Source organism: Rhamphochromis longiceps, linkage group LG5 (assembly GCF_057381845.1).
Source record: "Rhamphochromis longiceps isolate RC_006_pf linkage group LG5, R_longiceps_female_GT1.1, whole genome shotgun sequence".
NCBI classification, from domain to species: domain Eukaryota; kingdom Metazoa; phylum Chordata; class Actinopteri; order Cichliformes; family Cichlidae; genus Rhamphochromis; species Rhamphochromis longiceps.
Window position 1 is genome coordinate 16,869,929 of NC_140561.1, and position 19,474 is coordinate 16,889,402.

Here is a 19,474-nt window from a genome sequence, read left to right on the forward strand (position 1 = left end):
CAGGTTAAACATGATATATAAGTCACTTAGATAACTTAAAAATGTTATTGTTTGGCTTTTTTCAGTATTTTATTTGTTCCTCTTCCTACTTTGTATCAATGATTCAGGCTGCTGGTTGTGGTGTAACCGTGTGGGGATGTAACGGTTTCATGGCGCAGTTTTAGACATCTTAGTACTAAAACACAAATGATCTCAAACTAGTTTCTTGAACATCACAATTGCTTTACTCCACTCAAACGGCCTTTTAAGTCACTACATCTCAGTCGAGCAGAGCAGTTTTGAGATGCGGTGGAAGGGGGAACGTGGATGTGCAGCAGACAAACAACAGCACCTGTGTGATGCTATCGTATTTTTGTGGATCAATATCTCCAGCACTTGACTGAATCCGTGCCATGAAGAATTAAAGCAGTTCTGTTAAGGTTAAATGGGGTCCTACCTGGTACTGGTCATTTTGTATGTGTTAGACTGATGGGTTACTACCTATGAAACATGTCCGCAGTAGTTTAGTGGTAAAGGCCAATCGAGGTAAAGTTAATTAACAGCTTTATAACGTGAGGGGGCCCTTTAGTATTAGTCTTAACTAACTAAAGCATTAAATTACGCACCCATCACACACACGTCCTACAGTATTTACACACGGTGTCGCATTAAGCTTGCAATGCTTTAATTTAACAATTCCTCTTCAAGTGTAGCTAATACAGGTCAGTCAACTGGAAACGCAAGGATCCAAAAGCAACAAACCTATCCTGTGTAACTTTATCTCGGGGTTGAGGACCATGTGCAGAATGTCCCGCAGGCGCTTGTTTTCCTCACAGCACTCCACGACGATACTTTCAACTTCACCAAACACCTCCATGGCCACGGCGGTGAGGCGTTCAGTCAAAAAGCTCCGAAAGCCCTGGAGTCTAACGCTCGACATTTTGGACTATTATTATCTACACAACGCCTGAGTTCATCCGCGTGAACACGCTCAAACAAAAGAAAACAAACGGAATTTCACAAAGGCGACTTCCTGTAGGAAAAGTCTTCTTCGGTGGATTTCGTGGGTTACATTAGCGCCCTCTTCTGATAGCGCGCAATCTACAAGGAGAAGTACAGATTATAAAGACTAAAGAGGAAATAAAACTTTGAGATTACGGTCGAAATTTTAAGATTAAAGTCGAAATAATATTTTGAAAAAAAGTTGCCATTTTGAGATTACAGTCGAAATGTTATTTTAAGCAATTTTAAGATTGAAGTCAAAATAATAATTTGAGAAAAAAAGTTGAAATGTTTCGGTTTTTGACAATGACAATGACAATGACACGCCTTGTGGAACTAGGTGTTCTTCAATGGGCTAAATGTTCTAAAGGGTTTTCCTTATATAAAGCTCAGTGCATTCCTTCTTTTTAAGAGTGTTGCCAGATTGTTGATTTTGTCACTCCAAAAAAATGTATGCTTTGTCTGTGATCAGTTTATTTTGGCCCTAATGATGACATCCCATTACTTACATCAACATATCTGTAGACGACATACTGACAGTTCCAGTGAAAAGATCGAAATGCAAGTCCAGCATTTGGAATCGACCCCTGAGCTTTTATCTGTTATGTTTCTCACTAAATAATGAAGCCTCGCTTTTATGAAACTGTTTGTCAGTATTGATCGATTAGTTTAGGGCCTTCGAGTTTCCATGCATATTTTCCAAAGCAGAGAATTTGTTAAAATGTAGGAGACCTTTAAAGCAGGCCTGCTTTTATCCCTTCACACTACTGACCAAAGATGGCGCCAATCCACAACGTCGTTCCCTTAAATAAATAACTTTGAATGAGTAGAAGAAGAAAAAGAAGCAGCAAGGGGCAGGCAGCTGGTGACAGCCGAAGTGTACCGTTCCCCCACCCTCCTCAGCACTCTGTTAACTGGATCAAACGGAGAAATTGCCGGACAGCTCGATGGAAATACAATAGTAACGTTTGCTGATAGTCGGCGATTACATTTTATAACTTTGAGCGGATAGGACTAGCGTTTGTAGGCGAGTCCAAGTAGTGTTATCGTTGCTGCTTGTGGCAAACTGAGTTAACACTGTTGCTTCGAGCTTTTAGCATAGGTAACGTTACCGTTAGCTGTCTAGCAAGCAAAAGCTAAATAACTTCAGTGTTTACGGTCCCATCGGATTGCCAGCTTCGACAGTCTGCCAGGTTATCGCCAAAGCCGTCAGGTTGTCGGCTACTCGGTAAAGATGGGTGACATAAACCCATCGACATCCCATGCATTTCAGTCGGAGGTGAGTGTTTTATATAATTGTTTGACAGTGAGTAGTTTGCAGTCACGGCTAGCGACGTTAGCAAATGTCAACTTATTTGAGGTTGTCACTGTGACTAGCAGCTGCTGATTAGTTAGCGTTAGCTTGCTGCTGCTAATGTTGACATATAATATTAGCCAGTGGAAAAATTTGACAAGTTATACACACCAAACATTCCCGCGGTATTAGAACAAGCTGTCAGCTTTCTATAAATAAAACTTTACATGTCGCATGAAAATGAGTCATTAATGCCACTTTAAACGGTACTTCACGAAACCTGCGAGTTAGGCTTACTGTATGCTTCATGGAGAATAAAACATTCCATCATCATTACGGAGCATGCTAACATTAAAGCTAGCTGACTAACCATCATATTCACGCCATCTGGATTTTTCGCAGTGTAACAGCTGGCGGACAATGATGCTTTTGTTGCACTTTGTTATTCCTTGATAGTCTGTAATATGTATTACCGCGCGGCTTCGTTGTTTTGTCCGTTAATTGAACTATAGTGACACTAGCTGGTTAGCAGTAGCTAGTGAGTTATTTGCGGTCTACCGCTAGCCGACCAAGCTAACATTAGCTGTCGTTTTTAGTTGGGTTTGTCGGTGGGGGTTGGCAGGAAGGTTCACTTTCATGTCTATAGATAAATATGTGTGTGCGTGGGCGTAGTGAATCAAACTTTTGCCTGTGTTAGTCGCCGTTTCTCCCACCGTGTACAATAGAGGATGTGTGGCGATCACTCGTCGTTCATATCAACGCCATATCTGGCAGTGCAGGTTTATTGCAGCTAATGCTTCAGTAACATGATTGTGTTTCAGGGTTTCAGTCCGCCGTACAGGAGGAGGAGGACAGTGGAGGATTTTAACAAGTTTTGCACTTTTGTTCTGGCATATGCCGGTTACATCCCATACCCTCAAGAGGTAAGAAAACCAGGCGGTCGGTGGCTGTGCACTCTTCTTCACATCAGCATCTGTCTAGTTGGGCTATAACGGTGTCTCTTAAATGTTTTAATCAGGAGCATCGCCTGTGTTATACATAGTTGCATTATATTTCCGCATGTAAACAAACAACCATACAAAGTAGGAAAATATTTAGTCTTGACCAGCAGAAGTGAAATCTACACAGAATCAAAATGTTTGTAAAAATGATAAATAATCAAGACCCAAAGCCTGTCACTGAGGTTATCTGAGTGTGTGTGTGGGGGGGGGGGGGGGGGGACTGTTTTAATCATGAGCTTTATTCTAAAACCGGAGCTACTCTTTGACAAAATTATTTGGATCAGTTACAGATGATCTTGCATATCCACTGTGGATTAACTTCAAGTAATCTAAACCTGTGGTCTATTTGTCAGTTATAATATGACTTAATGCAACTGCTGCCACTCATTATTGTTTTTTTATTATTATTATCTTCTTGAATTTTATTCACTCGCTAAATCGGACATGAGACTTTATTGTCTTCTGCTAATCTTGGGGACCAAAAAGGAGATGGCCAGACAGGGAGATTACTTCAACAGATTCTTTTGGCTTTATAGTTTCTCTGCCTGTGTTTATTTTAGTTTTACACATACTCAACTAAGAACTTTATCTTCTTTTTTTCTTTTTGCACTTACATGGACTCTTGGCTTAATACATGGGTCTCTTTTGCCCTTGTTGGTTTTTTTTTTTTATATATATCTTTTTTTTTTTTTTATTCTCTCACACATACAGCCATCTATGATGTTACTATGTACTAGGTTAACTGAATCGGTTGTATGGAAAGTAGCCTTGTTCATGCTGGTCATTCATTCACATTTATATGCATTTAACTTGTTGAAAACATTCATTTTAGTCTAATTACAGTTTGTTTGTTTTTTGTTTTTTAACACATGCTCCTCCACTGTCTAGAACATGGAAGCCATGTCCTGTTATCAAAGGATGTAGAGCTGCATCCTTTGATAACAGTGTATCTTTTGTTACGCAATGGGGGGGGGGGTTTGTTGTTGTTGTTGTTTGGTTTTTTTATTCAGACTAGATAAGAAGCACCAGGTGGTAGAGATGTTCCTGTAAAGTGACACACACCCTTGATAGCATCAAATGTTCTGTTATTCTCCACTGCTGCAACTAAAGTAGAGCATTGTTTTTAGTGCTATTTTCTGTAAAACCAAAATAAAATGTGACATCCCTCTCTCTGGTTTATGTGAAGTTTCTTTTATCATAACTAACGTTGGATGACTTAGTTTCCTTTTCTTCACCATCAACAGATGACTTGTTCGCTTTCCTTTCAGGGATTTATTTTTATGGTCATGTGATTGCAAATGTATTAATTTTTTACCTGTTAGTAGCCTACTTCATCTCCTTATGTTAGTGAATTAACCCCTGCACTTCCATTTATTATTTTAGGACTCTCCACTGCGCAGTAGCTCAAGCCCCCCGAACAGTACAGGCAGCACAGCCGACAGTGATGGCTGGACCCCAGGACCAGCATCTTCCTGCCCCCAACGCCCCCTGAAGGGCCCCCAGGATAGGAGCAGGAAGCGTCCACAGCCAGGATCCATTCTGTCCAGCCACGCCAAGAAAGATGTAAGACGGATTTACAGTGGGGCAAAAAAGTATTTAGTCAGCCACCGATTGTACAAGTTCCCCCACTTAAAATGATGACAGAGGTCAGTAATTTGCACCAGAGGTACACTTCAACTGTGAGAGACAGAATGTGAAAAAAAAAATCCATGAATCCACATGGTAGGATTTGTAAAGAATTTATTCGTAAATTAGGGTGGAAAATAAGTATTTGGTCACCTCAAACAAGGAAAATCTCTGGCTCTCACAGACCTGTAACGTCTTCTGTAAGAAGCTTTTCTGTCCCCCACTCGTTACCTGTATGAATGGCACCTGTTTGAACTCATCATCTGTATAAAAGACACCTGTCCACAGCCTCAAACAGTCAGACTCCAAACTCCGCCATGGCCAAGACCAAAGAGCTTTCGAAGGACACCAGGAAAAGTATTGTAGACCTGCACCAGACTGGGAAGAGTGAATCTACAATAGGCAAGCAGCTTGGTGTGAAAAAATCAACTGTGGGAGCAATCATCAGAAAATGGAAGAAATACAAGACCACTGATAATCTCCCTCGATCTGGGGCTCCACGCAAGATCTCATCCCGTGGGGTCAAAATGATCATGAGAACGGTGAGCAAAGATCCCAGAACCACACGGGGGGACCTGGTGAATGACCTGCAGAGAGCTGGGACCAAAGTAACAAAGGTCACCATCAGTAACACACTACAACGGCAGGGAATCAAATCCCGCAGTGCCAGACGTGTTCCGCTGCTGAAGCCAGTGCATGTCCAGGCCCGTCTGAAGTTTGCCAGAGAGCACATGGATGATACAGCAGAGGATTGGGAGAATGTCATGTGGTCAGATGAAACCAAAGTAGAACTTTTTGGTATAAACTCAACTCGTCGTGTTTGGAGGAAGAAGAATACTGAGTTGCATCCCAAGAACACCATACCTACTGTGAAGCATGGGGGTGGAAACATCATGCTATGGGGCTGTTTTTCTGCCAAGGGGACAGGACGACTGATCCGTGTTAAGGACAGAATGAATGGGGCCATGTATCGTGAGATTTTGAGCCAAAACCTCCTTCCATCAGTGAGAACTTTGAAGATGAAACGAGGCTGGGTCTTCCAACATGACAATGATCCAAAACACACCGCCCGGGCAACAAAGGAGTGGCTCCGTAAGAAGCATTTGAAAGTCCTGGAGTGGCCTAGCCAGTCTCCAGACCTCAACCCCATAGAAAATCTGTGGCGGGAGTTGAAAGTCCGTGTTGCTCGGCGACAGCCCCAAAACATCCCTGCTCTCGAGAAGATCTGCATGGAGGAATGGGCCAAAATACCAGCTACTGTGTGTGCAAACCTGGTAAAGACCTATAGTAAACGTTTGACCTCTGTTATTGCCAACAAAGGTTATTGTCAATGGAAAATTGTATTTAGTAGTCAGTATAATCTTTTAGTGATATAAGTTTGCTTATGGTAGGATGCTGTTTGTAGTTATTTGGTAGTGACAGGATGTGTGATTTTTAGCAGGCTTGGTTCACCCCCACATCCTGGGAGCGTGGGAGAGGTCGTACCTTGTTTTATTGTTTTAACGTAGCTATGTCTGTTTTAGTCTAAGTGCTTTAACTGCTGGACTTCCTCACCGTGCCATCTAGGGTGGGGGAGACTACCCTCTTTATGATCAAGGATGTACCTTTTGTGCTTTCATGTTATATGACCCTTTGATCAACACACACACACACACACACATACGCTCAATGGAGTATAAATAAAGACCGGGGCAGTTCTCTCACTGGAGTCTCTTAGAGTGGAGGCTGCCCTTGCTAGCAAGAAGTTCTGTGTGTTTCTCTTCTCTGAGTCTTTACTGAAGAAGTGTTTTAGAACATTTTCCCTAACAGTTATGTTACAAAGTATTGAGTTGTATTTTTGTTATTGACCAAATACTTATTTTCCACCCTGATTTACGAATAAATTCTTTACAAATCCTACCATGTGGATTCATGGATTTTTTTTTTCACATTCTGTCTCTCACAGTTGAAGCGTACCTCTGGTGCAAATTACTGACCTCTGTCATCATTTTAGGTGGGGGAAGTTGCACAATCGGTGGCTGACTAAATACTTTTTTTGCCCCACTGTATGTCACATCATCAACCTTATATAATCTGACCAGGTAAAAGTTTTGTTATAATTTTCAAATGGATATTAAATTTTCTCCTCTGCAGCACACAATCACTACCCTGCATCCAGATGATCGCAGGAAAGCTGACAAGCTGAAGAAGAAGAAGAGGAGGAAGGAGAGGGAGCATCAGTCTGTTGAAGAACGTGGGGCTCACTTAGCAGTCCCAGAGCTGCAGTGCCCGCTTTCCTTTGGCGGCCGAACAATCAAAGAAGAGCCAGAAGATGACATCAGCATTCCCCTCCACCCCCAGTGCGTGCCTAGCCCGTCCCCTTGCAAAGAGGAACCCAAGGAAGAGCGTCGATACTGGGACGGACGAGACCTTGAGGAAGGGGTGGTAAAGATACAGAAGGTGGAGGGCTTTTCAGGAAACAGAACGGTGTTCCGCCAGGGAAAGCAGGTGGTGTTCCGAGACGAAGATGGCTCAGGGGAGGATGAGGATATAATGGTAGACTCTGGTAAGAGATTTTGGGGTCAGAAATGCTTAAATGTTTTTAAAAAACTGATGAATGAATAAAGTGGAAGCTCAGTGTATTCTGTCTCCTTTCTTTTCAGATGATGACTCGTGGGACCTGGTGACATGTTTCTGCATGAAGCCTTTCGCGGGACGCGCCATGATCGAATGTAACAAGTGCAACACCTGGATCCACCTGTCATGCGCTAAGATCCGCAAGAGTCACGTGCCAGAGACATACGTGTGCCAAAGCTGCCGAGAGACACACGGACCTCCAGACACTCGACGTTCCCACCGCTCGCGTGTAGGCCCACGCAAACACATGCTGGACTGACCCCAGGCCACATCCTGAACTCTGACCCGTACCGCTCCTACTTTAACCCTCTACTGGACTGGCCCCTCCTCCTCAGATTCAGGTCTTGCACCCTTCAGTCTCTCTCCTTCAAGGTTCAACCATGAACCCATATTTTCTACAAACATTTTAGTGGACCTATCCCGAGCCCTTATCCCATTTGAGAACAATTTGAGTGCTATTTTAGATTTACTAAGGTTTGTTTCTGCTTCCTACAGACTCTGCGCGTAAGGCAATCACTGAATGGATGTCTGTCTGTAGATGACATTAGCATAGCAACAAACCGCTACTTTTGGGGCTTGGTGTCTCGTGAACACTGGAAGCATTTTGAACTGCCATATTGAGAGAATTCTCACAACTGCCACCCACTATGGTGCATGCTGGGATTTGTGGGAAAAATGGTTTGCACTTTAAAAAAAAAAAAAAAAAAAAAATCCACCTAACCTTTCTTTCAGAGACGGGTGTGTCTTTCTGATCTGGTTAAACTGGATTTAATTTCTCTATGATGCCTCTATTGATGTTACATAATTAACCATTTAAAACAGGAAAACAAGTTGAGGCTGGTGTCAATTGCTTCAGATGGTGCTATAGTATTAAGCTGAGGTATAATCGAATAGAACAAAGATGTAGGATAAGAGGCTAGAGTCTGCATCTGCATCATCAGTTTGTTGTTCTGCTTTTCTTGTTTAAGACATTTTCAAGAATATCATTGAGGCCATTAGCTCATACAGCTGAACCAAGATCTTGTCTTCCAGACACTGGTATTCCTCTGAATCAACACGTTACTCAGCCATACACAGAAGCTTTCACACTTTGTTTCTCAACGTGTTTAAACAGTGTTCTTCGCTGACCACATTTGTTCCTAATAAAGAAATTGTTATATAACAGTTTAGAAAAAAAGAAAAATTGGGCAAATGACAAAAGTCAGGTTTTCAGTATATCCTGTTATATCTGGTCAGTATGATTTTAGTTAACCACTTGATGCGCTTGACTAAGTTTTCAGAGACAAATATATTTATAGAAGGGAACCACAGTCCTGTTTGCAGTACTGACAGGTGAAAAAAAGGTATCTGTAACTGGAATGGTGTCAGACCAGAAATCTTCAGTTTTCAATGAAGATTTCCGGTTGAAATTATGCACGCAAGCGTTTAAATAAGGGTGTTGGCGATGCATCTGCTGCTATGAGTTGTCTGAACCAATCTCCATGTTTTTTTTGTTTTTTGGGGGGGGGAGGGGGTTTCAAGTCTTTTGCAAAGCATCAAGTAGGGATGCACTGATGTGTCAGCAACACACCGGTACTGGCCCATGTTGGCCCTGTTGAGTTGTTTTTACACTTTTAACTCTGCACAACGTTGTGAGAATCGGGGCTGTTGTCTACACTTGCCGTCTGACATGTAGCATACAGATTTTTTTTTTTCTTCTTTCCCTGTTATAACGATTCATTTGTCATCCTGGCCCAAAGTGAGTAATGCTTAATAATAATAATAATAATAATAATAATAATAATAATAATAATAATAATAATAATAATAAACATAAAAAAAAATGGAAGTCAGATTTTTATTCTGTATTGATTCTGAATTTTCAAATCAGTGCACCCCTAGTACCATGGTAGTGGTGGTTTGTCTCTGGAAGGTCAGAGCAGAAGGTCAGATCTCAGTGAGTAATCGCCTCCCGTTAACTTTTGCATTGCAGTATTCGGTTCTATGTGGAGTACCATTGATGGAAAACTTGCTCCCATTTGGATTAAAAGAACTTTAAGCTTTGTTATTCATGTGCCATCTGCTGTTGGGACTTGTGTGTTTCTGAACATATATATATATATATATATATATATATATATAAATAAATGCATAAAAGCCATACTGTAGAGTGACAGATTTTAGACTCAGATTCTTGGATACTTGTCGGTGATGGGGTTTTATAATGCAGAATCAAAGAGTTGACCAGGGAACGACTAAAACAGACGAAGAATGTTTGTTTGGGGGGTTTTTTGTGTAAAGAACAAGAATTTCCAAGAGTTTGAACGATTAAACTCATCTGTGCACTCTCCTGGTATTTACAAATGTGGGTTAACTGGTTTGTACCCAGCAGTCGCCTAAGTTATGTTTTTAAGACATTTGAAGAACTAAAATCACTTTTGCTGTTTCTCAGGACATGCTTGTCTTGAAGAGAATCTGAAGACTCCTTCAGACACAAGCTCATAATTTTGAGTGTGCGTCTTAAAGACATTAGTGTAAATTAATGTTGGAGGGGGGGGGGGAAGCTCATTGTGATACAGCTTGTTTAATCTGAACCTGGGTTGTTCTATCCTCTTACTGAGAAAGCGTTTGTTCTGTGGTGCACACTGTTTCTGTGAAACTATTGTAAACTACTGTAAATAAAGAGTTACCATTTTAACTTGATTTTTTTTCTTTTTAGCGGGGTGAGGTATAAAACTTCAGTGTATTCTGTGACTCTGGAGGGTGTAATCAAATGCCAAACATCTTTTAATCATGTTTATTGTCTTTACAGGACACAAAAACGGGCTCCTGAAACCATTCATAACATTTAAATACTACGGCCAGTCAGTTTGGATGATGGGTTGGAATGTAACAGCAGGGAGCACTCTTTCTGCAGGCCTCAGGGTGGCACCAGAGCAGAGGTGACAGATGACTTGACCAAGAAACCTTTATATCACACTTAAAACAACATAAGACAAATACTACAAACAATTAGTGCAAAATGGACGCTGAAAGAGTAATCCCAACCAAAGAGCAGTATAACAGCTCTCCCTTTCAATACACCAAAATAAACAGGAGCAGGGTGCAACTAATCTTAAAATCTTTGGGACTTTTATGCTACATCACCTACCAATTTCTCAACAGTTAAGTGTATCATAGGATATTTTGCCTTTCCCTCACCATTAAGAGGAGCAAATAACAGCCAAGGAGAATTAGTGCATGTATGACCACATAAAGTGGCTTCAGAACACATTCGCCTTGCAAGCAAAAGATCCCGGGTTCAGTCCTAAGAGAAGACAAATCCCTTGGGGAATGTGTCGGAATTCCCCGAGGAATTGAGGTGGTGTGAAAATCTGCCAAATTAACTTTGTGGTGCTACCTGCAGTGGCGACGCTTTGTGAATAAGGGAGAAAAATATTATTTTTATCATCTAAACGATAGTAATACAAGCCCTCTGCAACTATAGAGTGGCGTGTCGCTTAAAATGAGTGTGAGTCTGATTTGTTTTCAATGAAAGCATCAGGGAGAATAGTATTAAATTAAAATATGACAAACTAAAACACTGTAACACCTAATTTAGACAATATAGCTTTGTGGTTTTGGTGAGGCTACGGTTCAGTTGCCCAAAACCTCTAGAGTCAATGGAAACATGTGCCTCTGTTCTACGGTCTCTCCACCTCAGAGAGCAGCAGAAGGACCCCGACACAAAATAGAGTAGATATTATTGACAACTATATTGCCAAAAGTGTTCACTGACCCACTCAAATCATTGAATTTAGGTGTTCCAATCACTTCCATGACCACAGGCGTATAAAATCAAGCACCTAGGCATACAGACTTCTTCTACAAACATTTGTGAAAGTACAGGTCGCTCTCAGAAGCTCAGTGAATTCAAGCGTGGTACTGTCATAGTTGTTATTATAATAAAGTGGAAGCATTTGGCAATGACAGTAACTCGGCCAGAAAGTGGTAGGCTACATAAAAATCACAGATCAGGGTCAGTAGATGCTGAGGTGTGTAGTGCACAGAGACGGCCAACTTTCCGCAGAGTTAATCGCTACAGATCTGCAAATTTCACGACCTTCAGATTAGCTAGAGAATAGTGTGTAGAGAGCTTTACAGATTGCGTTTCCATGGTAGAGCAACTGCATCCAAACCTTACATCACCAAGTACAATACAAACCTTCAGATGCAGTGGTGTATAGTATGTTGCCACTGGACTCTAAAGCAGTGGAGGCGTGTTCTCTGGAATGATGAATCAGGCTTCTATATGTGGCAATCCACTGGACGAGTCTGAGTTTGGCAGTTGCCAGGAAAACAGTACTTGTCTGACTGCATCAAGCCAAGTGTAAAGTTTGGTGGAGGGCTCTGTGGGAACAGTGTGGGGAGGGGAGGGCAAGGTCCATAAAGACACGGTTGAGCAAGTTTGGTGTGGAAGAACTTGACTGGCCTGCACAGAGTCCTGACCTCAACCTGACGGAACACTTGGGATGAATTCGAGCGGAGACTGTGAGCCAGGCCTTTTCATCCAACATCATGTCTGACCTCACAAATGTACAAATTCCCATAAACACACTCTTAAACCTTGTGGAAAGCCTTCCCAGAAGAGTTGAAGCGGTTATAGCTGCAAAGGGTGGACCGACATCATATTAAATTCTGTGGATTAAAAACGGGTTGTTCAAAAGTGTGTGAAGCCAGACAAGCAAATACTTTTGGCAATATAGTGTATAAGAATGATCAATTCAGATCAATACAAACCATGAAAGGTAGAGGTGGATTGTAAAGTGGCTTGCATATGCACAGCCCTATTACAGATATGGCAATTGTGGAGTGTAAAGGGGGAATCATCTGATCTGTGACTGCAGCTGGGCTTGATTTCATAGCCAACGTGTTAAGCTCAATAAATTACATCAGCAGCAAATGAGCTACATGTGGCAAAAGTGCTGATCTTCTCCAATTTGCATCCAACCAATTACAAAATAATCCAAATGTTTCAAATCCATGCCAGTATTTTACTGCTACCACTGGATTTGTTCCAGATATACATCAGAGAAGTACAAACTATAACCTTCACTGTATTTAAAGTCCTTATAGAAAATTCTGTTTTGGCTGCAGCTACACAGTCAATCAATAAACACTGACGCAAATCAAATCCAAGCTGAATTTCTGCCTTTAAATTGCAGTCTAGAATAGATATTAAAAATCAATATGTGGAATTTGAGCTTCTCTCCCTCTCTTCAGTTGGAACTCTACCATTAAAGGGCAACTGCCGCGTTCCCTCCCCGAGCAAGCCCTCCCCTTTCTTCTACATCTCAGCCTTCACAGATACAAGTTCAGAGCACCAGTTAACACCTGCCGACCGGCACCGCAGTGAGCAGCAGATAGCGGCACTAAAATCATAAATAAATTAGGATGATTTTTTTTTGAGCGGATGATGAGAAATTAAAAAAAAACCAAAAAAAAACTCGAGTTTAGTCATTCCTCAGTCGTGGCTAGCCTCGGGGTTAGTGAGACGTGATCTGCGACCAGAAACATTTACATGAATTATTGCAATGACTATGCCATACCAATATTAGATCAAAACTATCAATGTGATACACATATAGGACAAAGACTACAATGATATGGGGTAAAGTAGAGCCCCCACTTTTAGCTCATCATTTAGGGAGTGTCAGGCCCTCTTGTGTAGTGCATATATAAATCTATGTTGTAGGTCTGTAGGGTTGTAGGGTCTTCTCCCCTGCAGAAGGCAGGTATTTGAGCAGCTCTCTCAGGTGTGGGGACACAAAGGGCAACACCTTGTCAGTGCTGACTGAATTCTGCTGGCCCACAGGAAAACATGAGTGGAGGAACTATCGGATTTGCTAACGTCACAACAGAAGAAGGCCAGAGGAGAGAGGCCAGCTTATTTTCGATGTGACCCCCTCCATTCTTGGGTTCTTCTGTTCACACAGTCCGTTTGCCTCGCCGTACTCCGACAGCGCTGCCCTCTAGGACTCGGACTCAATTCTGTGAGCTGATGAGACAAAAAACACACTAGTAATCTGAACACGGATGCAAGCAGATGCTGTGCTGTTGAATACTATGGTAAATAATGTTACTCTTAATAGTCTCGCATACTAACATTGCTTGGGTATCCGTAGCGACTCTGTGTCTGCAGAGATGACTTGGTGCAAGACACCCCTGAACTGGTAGAGTAATTTTAGACTCTTCTCTTCGCCTACACAAGGGTCGTAGAAACCGGGCAACCCTGACTGCACACAGAGAAACAGTTTAAAAGAAATGCATGCAGATGTACATCAGATGCGGAAAGAAACTTTCGTTTGGTTTGACGCACCTTAGAGGCCTCAGTGAGGATGAGTTTGGAGTCTTTGACGAGGCACTGTAGAGGCACGGTCACATCGATGACTTTGGCTTTCTCCTGCTTCTGGCTGGTGTCTGACACAAACGTCCCATACCAAGCATTCAGGATGATCAAGCCTAAAAGGTAATATACGTCCATCATGATTGGCTTCACAGCAATGACGTTATGGGAGTCAGACAGACAGGATCTAAAGTTACAGTGCATTATGTAGTGTGACAGCTACTTTGACATGTGTTTCAAATATATGGATTCTTACCAAGTTTTGAGTGGATACAAACTTAAAGAAATATCAGTTTTTCCACACTGTGCAATGATTTTATTGTGTGTGCGTGTATATACTCTCACCCATCTTGGATTCTTCTGCTTCTATGATTCTCCTCACAGACTCCTGCATCAGCAGAACCTGCAGAGGAGCCGAGGGAGAAAAAAAAATAGGGAAGGCAGGAGGGGAGAGGGGGGTTAGAAAGAGAGCAAAATCAGGATAGGATTGTAGCGAGCTTTTCTGGCGAGATTCAGTCATGAGTTCATAATGAGGAGAGCTGAACTCAGAAACAATGATCAATTATCCCCCACACACAATAAAGAACTGTGTTTCAGCATGCGAGTACTCACAGCAGACTCTGCCTCCTGCTTCTTCTTGGCGATGTCTGTGGCAGAGCTCTTCCTCTGCAGCTCCAGCTCTCTGAGAGGCACAGAGACAGACAACAATCACCCGCTGGGATTCACATTGGAGGCGTCTGTGATGACAGTGTAAGCATGAAAGAAATCCCTCTAGTATTAACAACACCCGCAATAGAAATGCTGCTCTTTTTTCCCCCCTACAGCAGAGTTGATCACCTTTATCTGATGTGTAAAGTTTGGCCATCATGCTATTCATTAAATGTAAAAAAAAAACATAGATCAAATACAGAAAAGTAGAGGAGAACCAGGTGATGATTAATAGAAAATTATCTTTTCTTATTTACGAGTTTTTGAGAACAAGCCTGGAACCAAGAGTTTCTTCTGCTGGGACAATGTGAGATGCTGTTTGAGGCAGAGGACATTTACTCACTGTTCTTTCTGTGCTTGTGTGTACGGGATAACGATCAGCCTGTGGACGGCCATGTAGACCAGCAGAGGTCCCACAGTGGCATAGAAGACGGCGCTGGGCAGCAGTTGATCAGTCAGATGGACTGGGAACAGGTATGTTTGATTTGCACGTGCCAGCCTACATAAGCCCAAATGTAAGCACACTCTTATAAGATAATCATGCAGTGAGGCAAAGACACACAGTAGAGTGAGACCACACTGTAGATGGCCCGTACTTGATCTTGAGTGTAACTCCCTGCGGGACCCCAATGCTGACAGTGGCTGACAGTATACTGTGTCGGCTGATCTTTCTCTCTGCTCCATATTCTACCACAGTGCCAAACCAGCCTGTCCTAGAAACACGGGGATACAAAAGTGAACAGGGAGATAAATGAAACTAGGCAGCTAGTAAAGAGAATAGCATGGCCACAATTGGACTTTTAGAGCTACTATAAGTGGTGATCACTGTTGTGAGAAAACAGCATGTTTTAAATGTTACATTACCTTTTAAAATAATGTCTCCATTAATGCAACAACTACAGATCATGTCTTAATCTGTATTAGCTCTGTGAATAAGCTATTGTTATGATATTGAATATGCTAACAAGAAGAAAAAGTAAAATTATATTTCTATAACTTTCATTGTATGTTTGAATAAAACCAAACACAGCATAAACATGCAACTGGGCAATGACCCCAAACACAATATCAGCAAACTATTTTTTGCAAGTATAGGACACTTTTTACACACATACTTCACAGATCCTTTAACTTTGGTCTGGTCTTCATCCTGGAACTTGTACTGGTAGCTCATCATCAGGTAGGAGTGTGGCACGCCCAGCTGGACAATGCAGGTTGGAAAGCCAGGAGAACAGCAATAAAGAATAGAAATAATAAGGAAAAAAATGATCAAATTAATAAAAGTAATGACGTAGTACTGCTGCAGCCTTTGTGTGCATGCTTATCTTTGAATGTACCTGCAGAGCTAGAGTAAAGTGGCTGCTCTTGGTGTCTCGGACAAGGCTGGTAGTCATGGCGCTGTTGGGCCCCCAGCGCCACTGAAGATAACCCATGGTGTTCTGATCCAGGTGCCGCGCTGTCATCAGAGAACAACTCGGTCGCAAACCTCGAGGTGAGAACTGTAAACCGCACTGGGCTGTCATGAAACTGAACAGAAAAAAAAAATTATACAGAAAGGAGATATGAAAGGAGAATGCAGTTTTGCAGTTTGACGCATTATTGACAAAAAGTTGGGTCTTACCACCGTGGTGTGACATTGCGAAACACCTTTAACCCAATAAGAGGTCCCAGTATGTCTCCCGCACCAAACTCCACCTGCAACAAATGCAGATGCAAGTGCACGGAAAGAAGAGATTGTAGAAGGCTACAAAAACTGAACCTACCGCCTTACGCATTACATACATCATGTCTGCAAGAATTACCAGCTTGCAGGTGTATGATTCCCAACTAGTTAAAGTGCAAGTTACATCAAAGTTTCCATTTGGTCTTCAACCAAGGAAGATCTGTACAATCACTTCAGCTTAAAGGTGCATGTATTTAAGGTCACAATGACCTTGATCATTGGCCACCACATTCTACCCAGATTCTCCTCAAATCCAGGTGGACATCTGTGCTACATTTTTAAAAAATTCCTTTAAAGCATTCCTGAGACAATGTGCCCAAACACCTGGATAGACACACAGACTTCCTCAGAGGTATAATGAGATGGATGGACAAGTTCCTACTCATTAAAACAAAACGTTAATGTGCTTCTCTCTGTAAATGTGTCTGCTTGTGCGTACCTCCCCCCAGCCCTTGGCTGACATAACCCTGCGCACGGTCATGTTAATGTTTCCTCCTCCGTTCCCATTATGCGTGGAGAGCGAACCAGACAGCACTGCTGTGTCAGAGTTCGTCAAAGGAGCCTGCAAAAAGACAGACAGCACAGAATACCGATGTGATCTTGGCTCAGGCTAGCACGTGGGTGGACGGTAATGGCTAAGTGAATGTTTGTTGTACCTCTATAGACTGAGAAATATGCATCTTGTTGATTTCAATATGAGGAAAGCCTCCTCCTGGCATCTCTTCAAAGTCTTCATCATAGCGGTCAAACAGGTCCGTTGCATCCACACCAACGCTGATGGTGCCCTGAATAATGATGCCGTGACAAACAGATTGACAGGATTAATTAAGAAAAAAGGAAAAGAGTGGGAGACATAATGCAATGAACGTGGAAACAGGGCTGTTTCGTGCTGTTATGATGCTGCAAACCTTAGGGTTTGTTCTTTGCTGCAGTCTCCTCTCCTCTCTCTCTCTCTGTAGCCTTTCATATTCCTCTCGAATTTCTGCCGGTGTCCTCTTCCTCTCCACCACCTACACAGAATCACAAAGTGCAGGTGACGCAGACACAGCACGTAGCAGCGAAAAACCACTCAAATGCAAGAAAAGTAGATTATGTTTGGAAACATACCTCCCAGCCTTCCACCTCCAGCCCTTTCTTCCCAAAGATGTCATAGATAGCTCTGGAATGAGCATCACTCAGCACTGAGCAGAGGGAAAGCAGATCCCGAAGACAGACAATTCATTTCACAAGTTCAACTATACCTACTAAATGCCTTACAACTATGAGATTCCTCACCTTCATAAGCTTGGTGAACCTGGTTGAAAAGTTGCTCAGCTTGTCTTTTCAGCTCTGGGTCTCTGTGTTTGTCTGGATGGTAGAGCATACATAGCCTCCGATATGATGCCTTTAGCTCCTCAGCTGTGGCCTGTGGCAGGAGACAGGACAAGAGTCACCCCTGAGAATGGCTGACTAATTAAACTGATTAAAACAGCAACTGTTGGGTATTTTTGCCTGAAAATAATTGCCACAGCCTCCTGAATTAATGTCTGTTCAATCAATTAACTGACTAATCAGTTAATTGAGAGCTGAAACACCACTGCTGCATTAGTGCGTCCAAATTCAAGAGTGAAAAACAGTCAGCAGGCGTTTACATTAAAAAGCCATTAACAAAAAGCGTAATAATGCACTACGCGTTAAGCTAAGGAGTCTGCCCCTGTGTACCTAATGCTATCTAATGTTACTTAGATGAGCAACTACAATCCACACAGCTCATATTCGCCCCAGTTTTTAGGAAAACTCAGATTTCAGAGGATGTTCTTCAAGACGATCGTAGCATTTCTGCCAGCGCCTACTTCCATGTAAAGTAGATAGACAGCCTGCCGGTGTTCGACCGGTCTCAACCTCTAACGACGATGGTGCCGACTGAGAGAAGCGTTATTCGGTTGGAGGATGAGAGCACACGGGCTGCAGAAGGCTTTCTCATTAAAACCCAACACAGAGGTCACAGCAAAAAGTCCGCTGACGTCGGACATCACTGATAAACACGAAGCTAACCTTACCTCTTTCCTAACGTTGAGCAGTGAATAGAAGTCCTGATTGTTAGACTCAATATCATCATCTAAGGGAGCCGCCATGTTTGCGTTTGGTCCGGTTCGGTCCCGCCCACTCGTTCAGTGTTCTGGGAGCTCATTGGTCAGTCACAGGAGGAGCTGCTGTCTTTCTGTCGTCCTCTGCTGGCTGTATACATACAAGGAGAAAAGGGCTTTTTATAAAATGTATGTTGTCAGTTTATGACTTTTTTTTTGTCATCCTTCAATTTGAATGTGCGCCAAACACTCAACTGTGATTGGCTATGACAGATTTCGGGGTGTTTAACAAATTATGTACTATCTAAAAAGAAGTACAGTGGAAGAAATAATAAATAAATAAACAAATAAGTAAATAAAATCTTGTTACTGGCATTGGTTCTTGGCCTTCTAGTAATTTAAACATTTCACAATCTGTGCATCGCTAATAATAGCCTCTTTGAGTCTACTACTTCCTTTCCTTGGACATTTCATTTTGCAGCCTTATATTTCTACACTATATTTAGAAGGAGAACTGAGTACTATGTACTCCACTACATTTATCCTTAGATAAAAGACCAGAATCAGATTTTACAACCAAATCACTGTTGATACCCTCAGAGCTCAATGACTACAGGCTAGTTGCCAACTAAGACATGGGTGAAGACATCTCTTGACCCTCTGCAGTTTGAATACAGATTAAATCTGCAGTCATCTACATACTACAGAGAGCGACATGGTGAAGATCACCCTCTTTGATTTCCATAGTGCATATAACATGATTCAGCCGCTGCTGCTGAGAAAGAAACTACAGGAAATGTCAGTAAATGCACACATTCAACAACTCATGAATTACTGACAACCAAAAAGACCAGCTGCAGTATGTGAAAATGTGCAGTGCTCTTTGAGATCAGGTGATATGCGGTACAGGAGCTCCACAGGGGACAGTGCTGTCTTCATTCCTGTTCACCTTGTACACCTCAGACTCTCAGCACAACTCCAGGTCATGCCACCTACAGAAATACTCTGACAGTTCTGCAGTGGTTGGATGTATTAGTGATGGGCAGGACGAGGTTTGCAGAGCGCTAGTGGACGGTTTTGTAGAGTGGTCTAACA

At 42.2% G+C, this 19,474-nt stretch overlaps 2 protein-coding genes across 2 annotated transcripts; one reads left to right on the forward strand and one right to left on the reverse strand.

The window, feature by feature from the left end:
• The first annotated feature begins 1,821 nt into the window (after window positions 1-1,821).
• phf13 (PHD finger protein 13) lies at window positions 1,822-9,652 on the forward strand. The gene is made up of 5 exons (XM_085406166.1): window positions 1,822-2,260; window positions 3,097-3,198; window positions 4,660-4,839; window positions 7,036-7,447; window positions 7,545-9,652. Exons 1-5 carry the CDS (start codon window positions 2,216-2,218, stop codon window positions 7,775-7,777), a joined length of 972 nt encoding a protein of 323 aa, XP_085262292.1. The 5' UTR covers window positions 1,822-2,215; the 3' UTR covers window positions 7,778-9,652.
• A 3,377-nt stretch (window positions 9,653-13,029) lies between these two features.
• dnajc11b (DnaJ (Hsp40) homolog, subfamily C, member 11b) lies at window positions 13,030-18,449 on the reverse strand. The gene is made up of 16 exons (XM_085406165.1): window positions 18,353-18,449; window positions 17,589-17,718; window positions 17,421-17,494; window positions 17,222-17,323; window positions 16,970-17,098; window positions 16,753-16,875; window positions 16,212-16,285; window positions 15,928-16,117; window positions 15,706-15,791; window positions 15,187-15,303; window positions 14,934-15,089; window positions 14,495-14,564; window positions 14,228-14,285; window positions 13,856-13,998; window positions 13,643-13,772; window positions 13,030-13,534 (listed from the first exon to the last, which is right to left on the reverse strand). The coding sequence occupies exons 1-16, from the start codon at window positions 18,425-18,427 to the stop codon at window positions 13,509-13,511; spliced, it is 1,683 nt and encodes a 560-aa protein (XP_085262291.1). The 5' UTR covers window positions 18,428-18,449; the 3' UTR covers window positions 13,030-13,508.
• Between the last annotated feature and the right edge of the window lie 1,025 nt (window positions 18,450-19,474).

Excerpts from the sequence above, each read along its gene's own strand:
- phf13 (XM_085406166.1), top strand. The coding sequence starts at position 2,216 with ATGGGTGACATAAACCCATCGACATCCCATGCATTTCAGTCGGAG. Across the intron at positions 2,261-3,096 it reads CCCATGCATTTCAGTCGGAG|GGTTTCAGTCCGCCGTACAG; the intron begins GTGAGTGTTTTA and ends ATTGTGTTTCAG. Across the intron at positions 3,199-4,659 it reads ACATCCCATACCCTCAAGAG|GACTCTCCACTGCGCAGTAG; the intron begins GTAAGAAAACCA and ends TTATTATTTTAG.
- dnajc11b (XM_085406165.1), bottom strand. The coding sequence starts at position 18,427 with ATGGCGGCTCCCTTAGATGATGATATTGAGTCTAACAATCAGGACTTC. Across the intron at positions 15,304-15,705 it reads AAAGTTAAAGGATCTGTGAA|GACAGGCTGGTTTGGCACTG; the intron begins GTATGTGTGTAA and ends CCGTGTTTCTAG. Across the intron at positions 13,999-14,227 it reads AGCAGAAGAATCCAAGATGG|GCTTGATCATCCTGAATGCT; the intron begins GTGAGAGTATAT and ends ATTACCTTTTAG.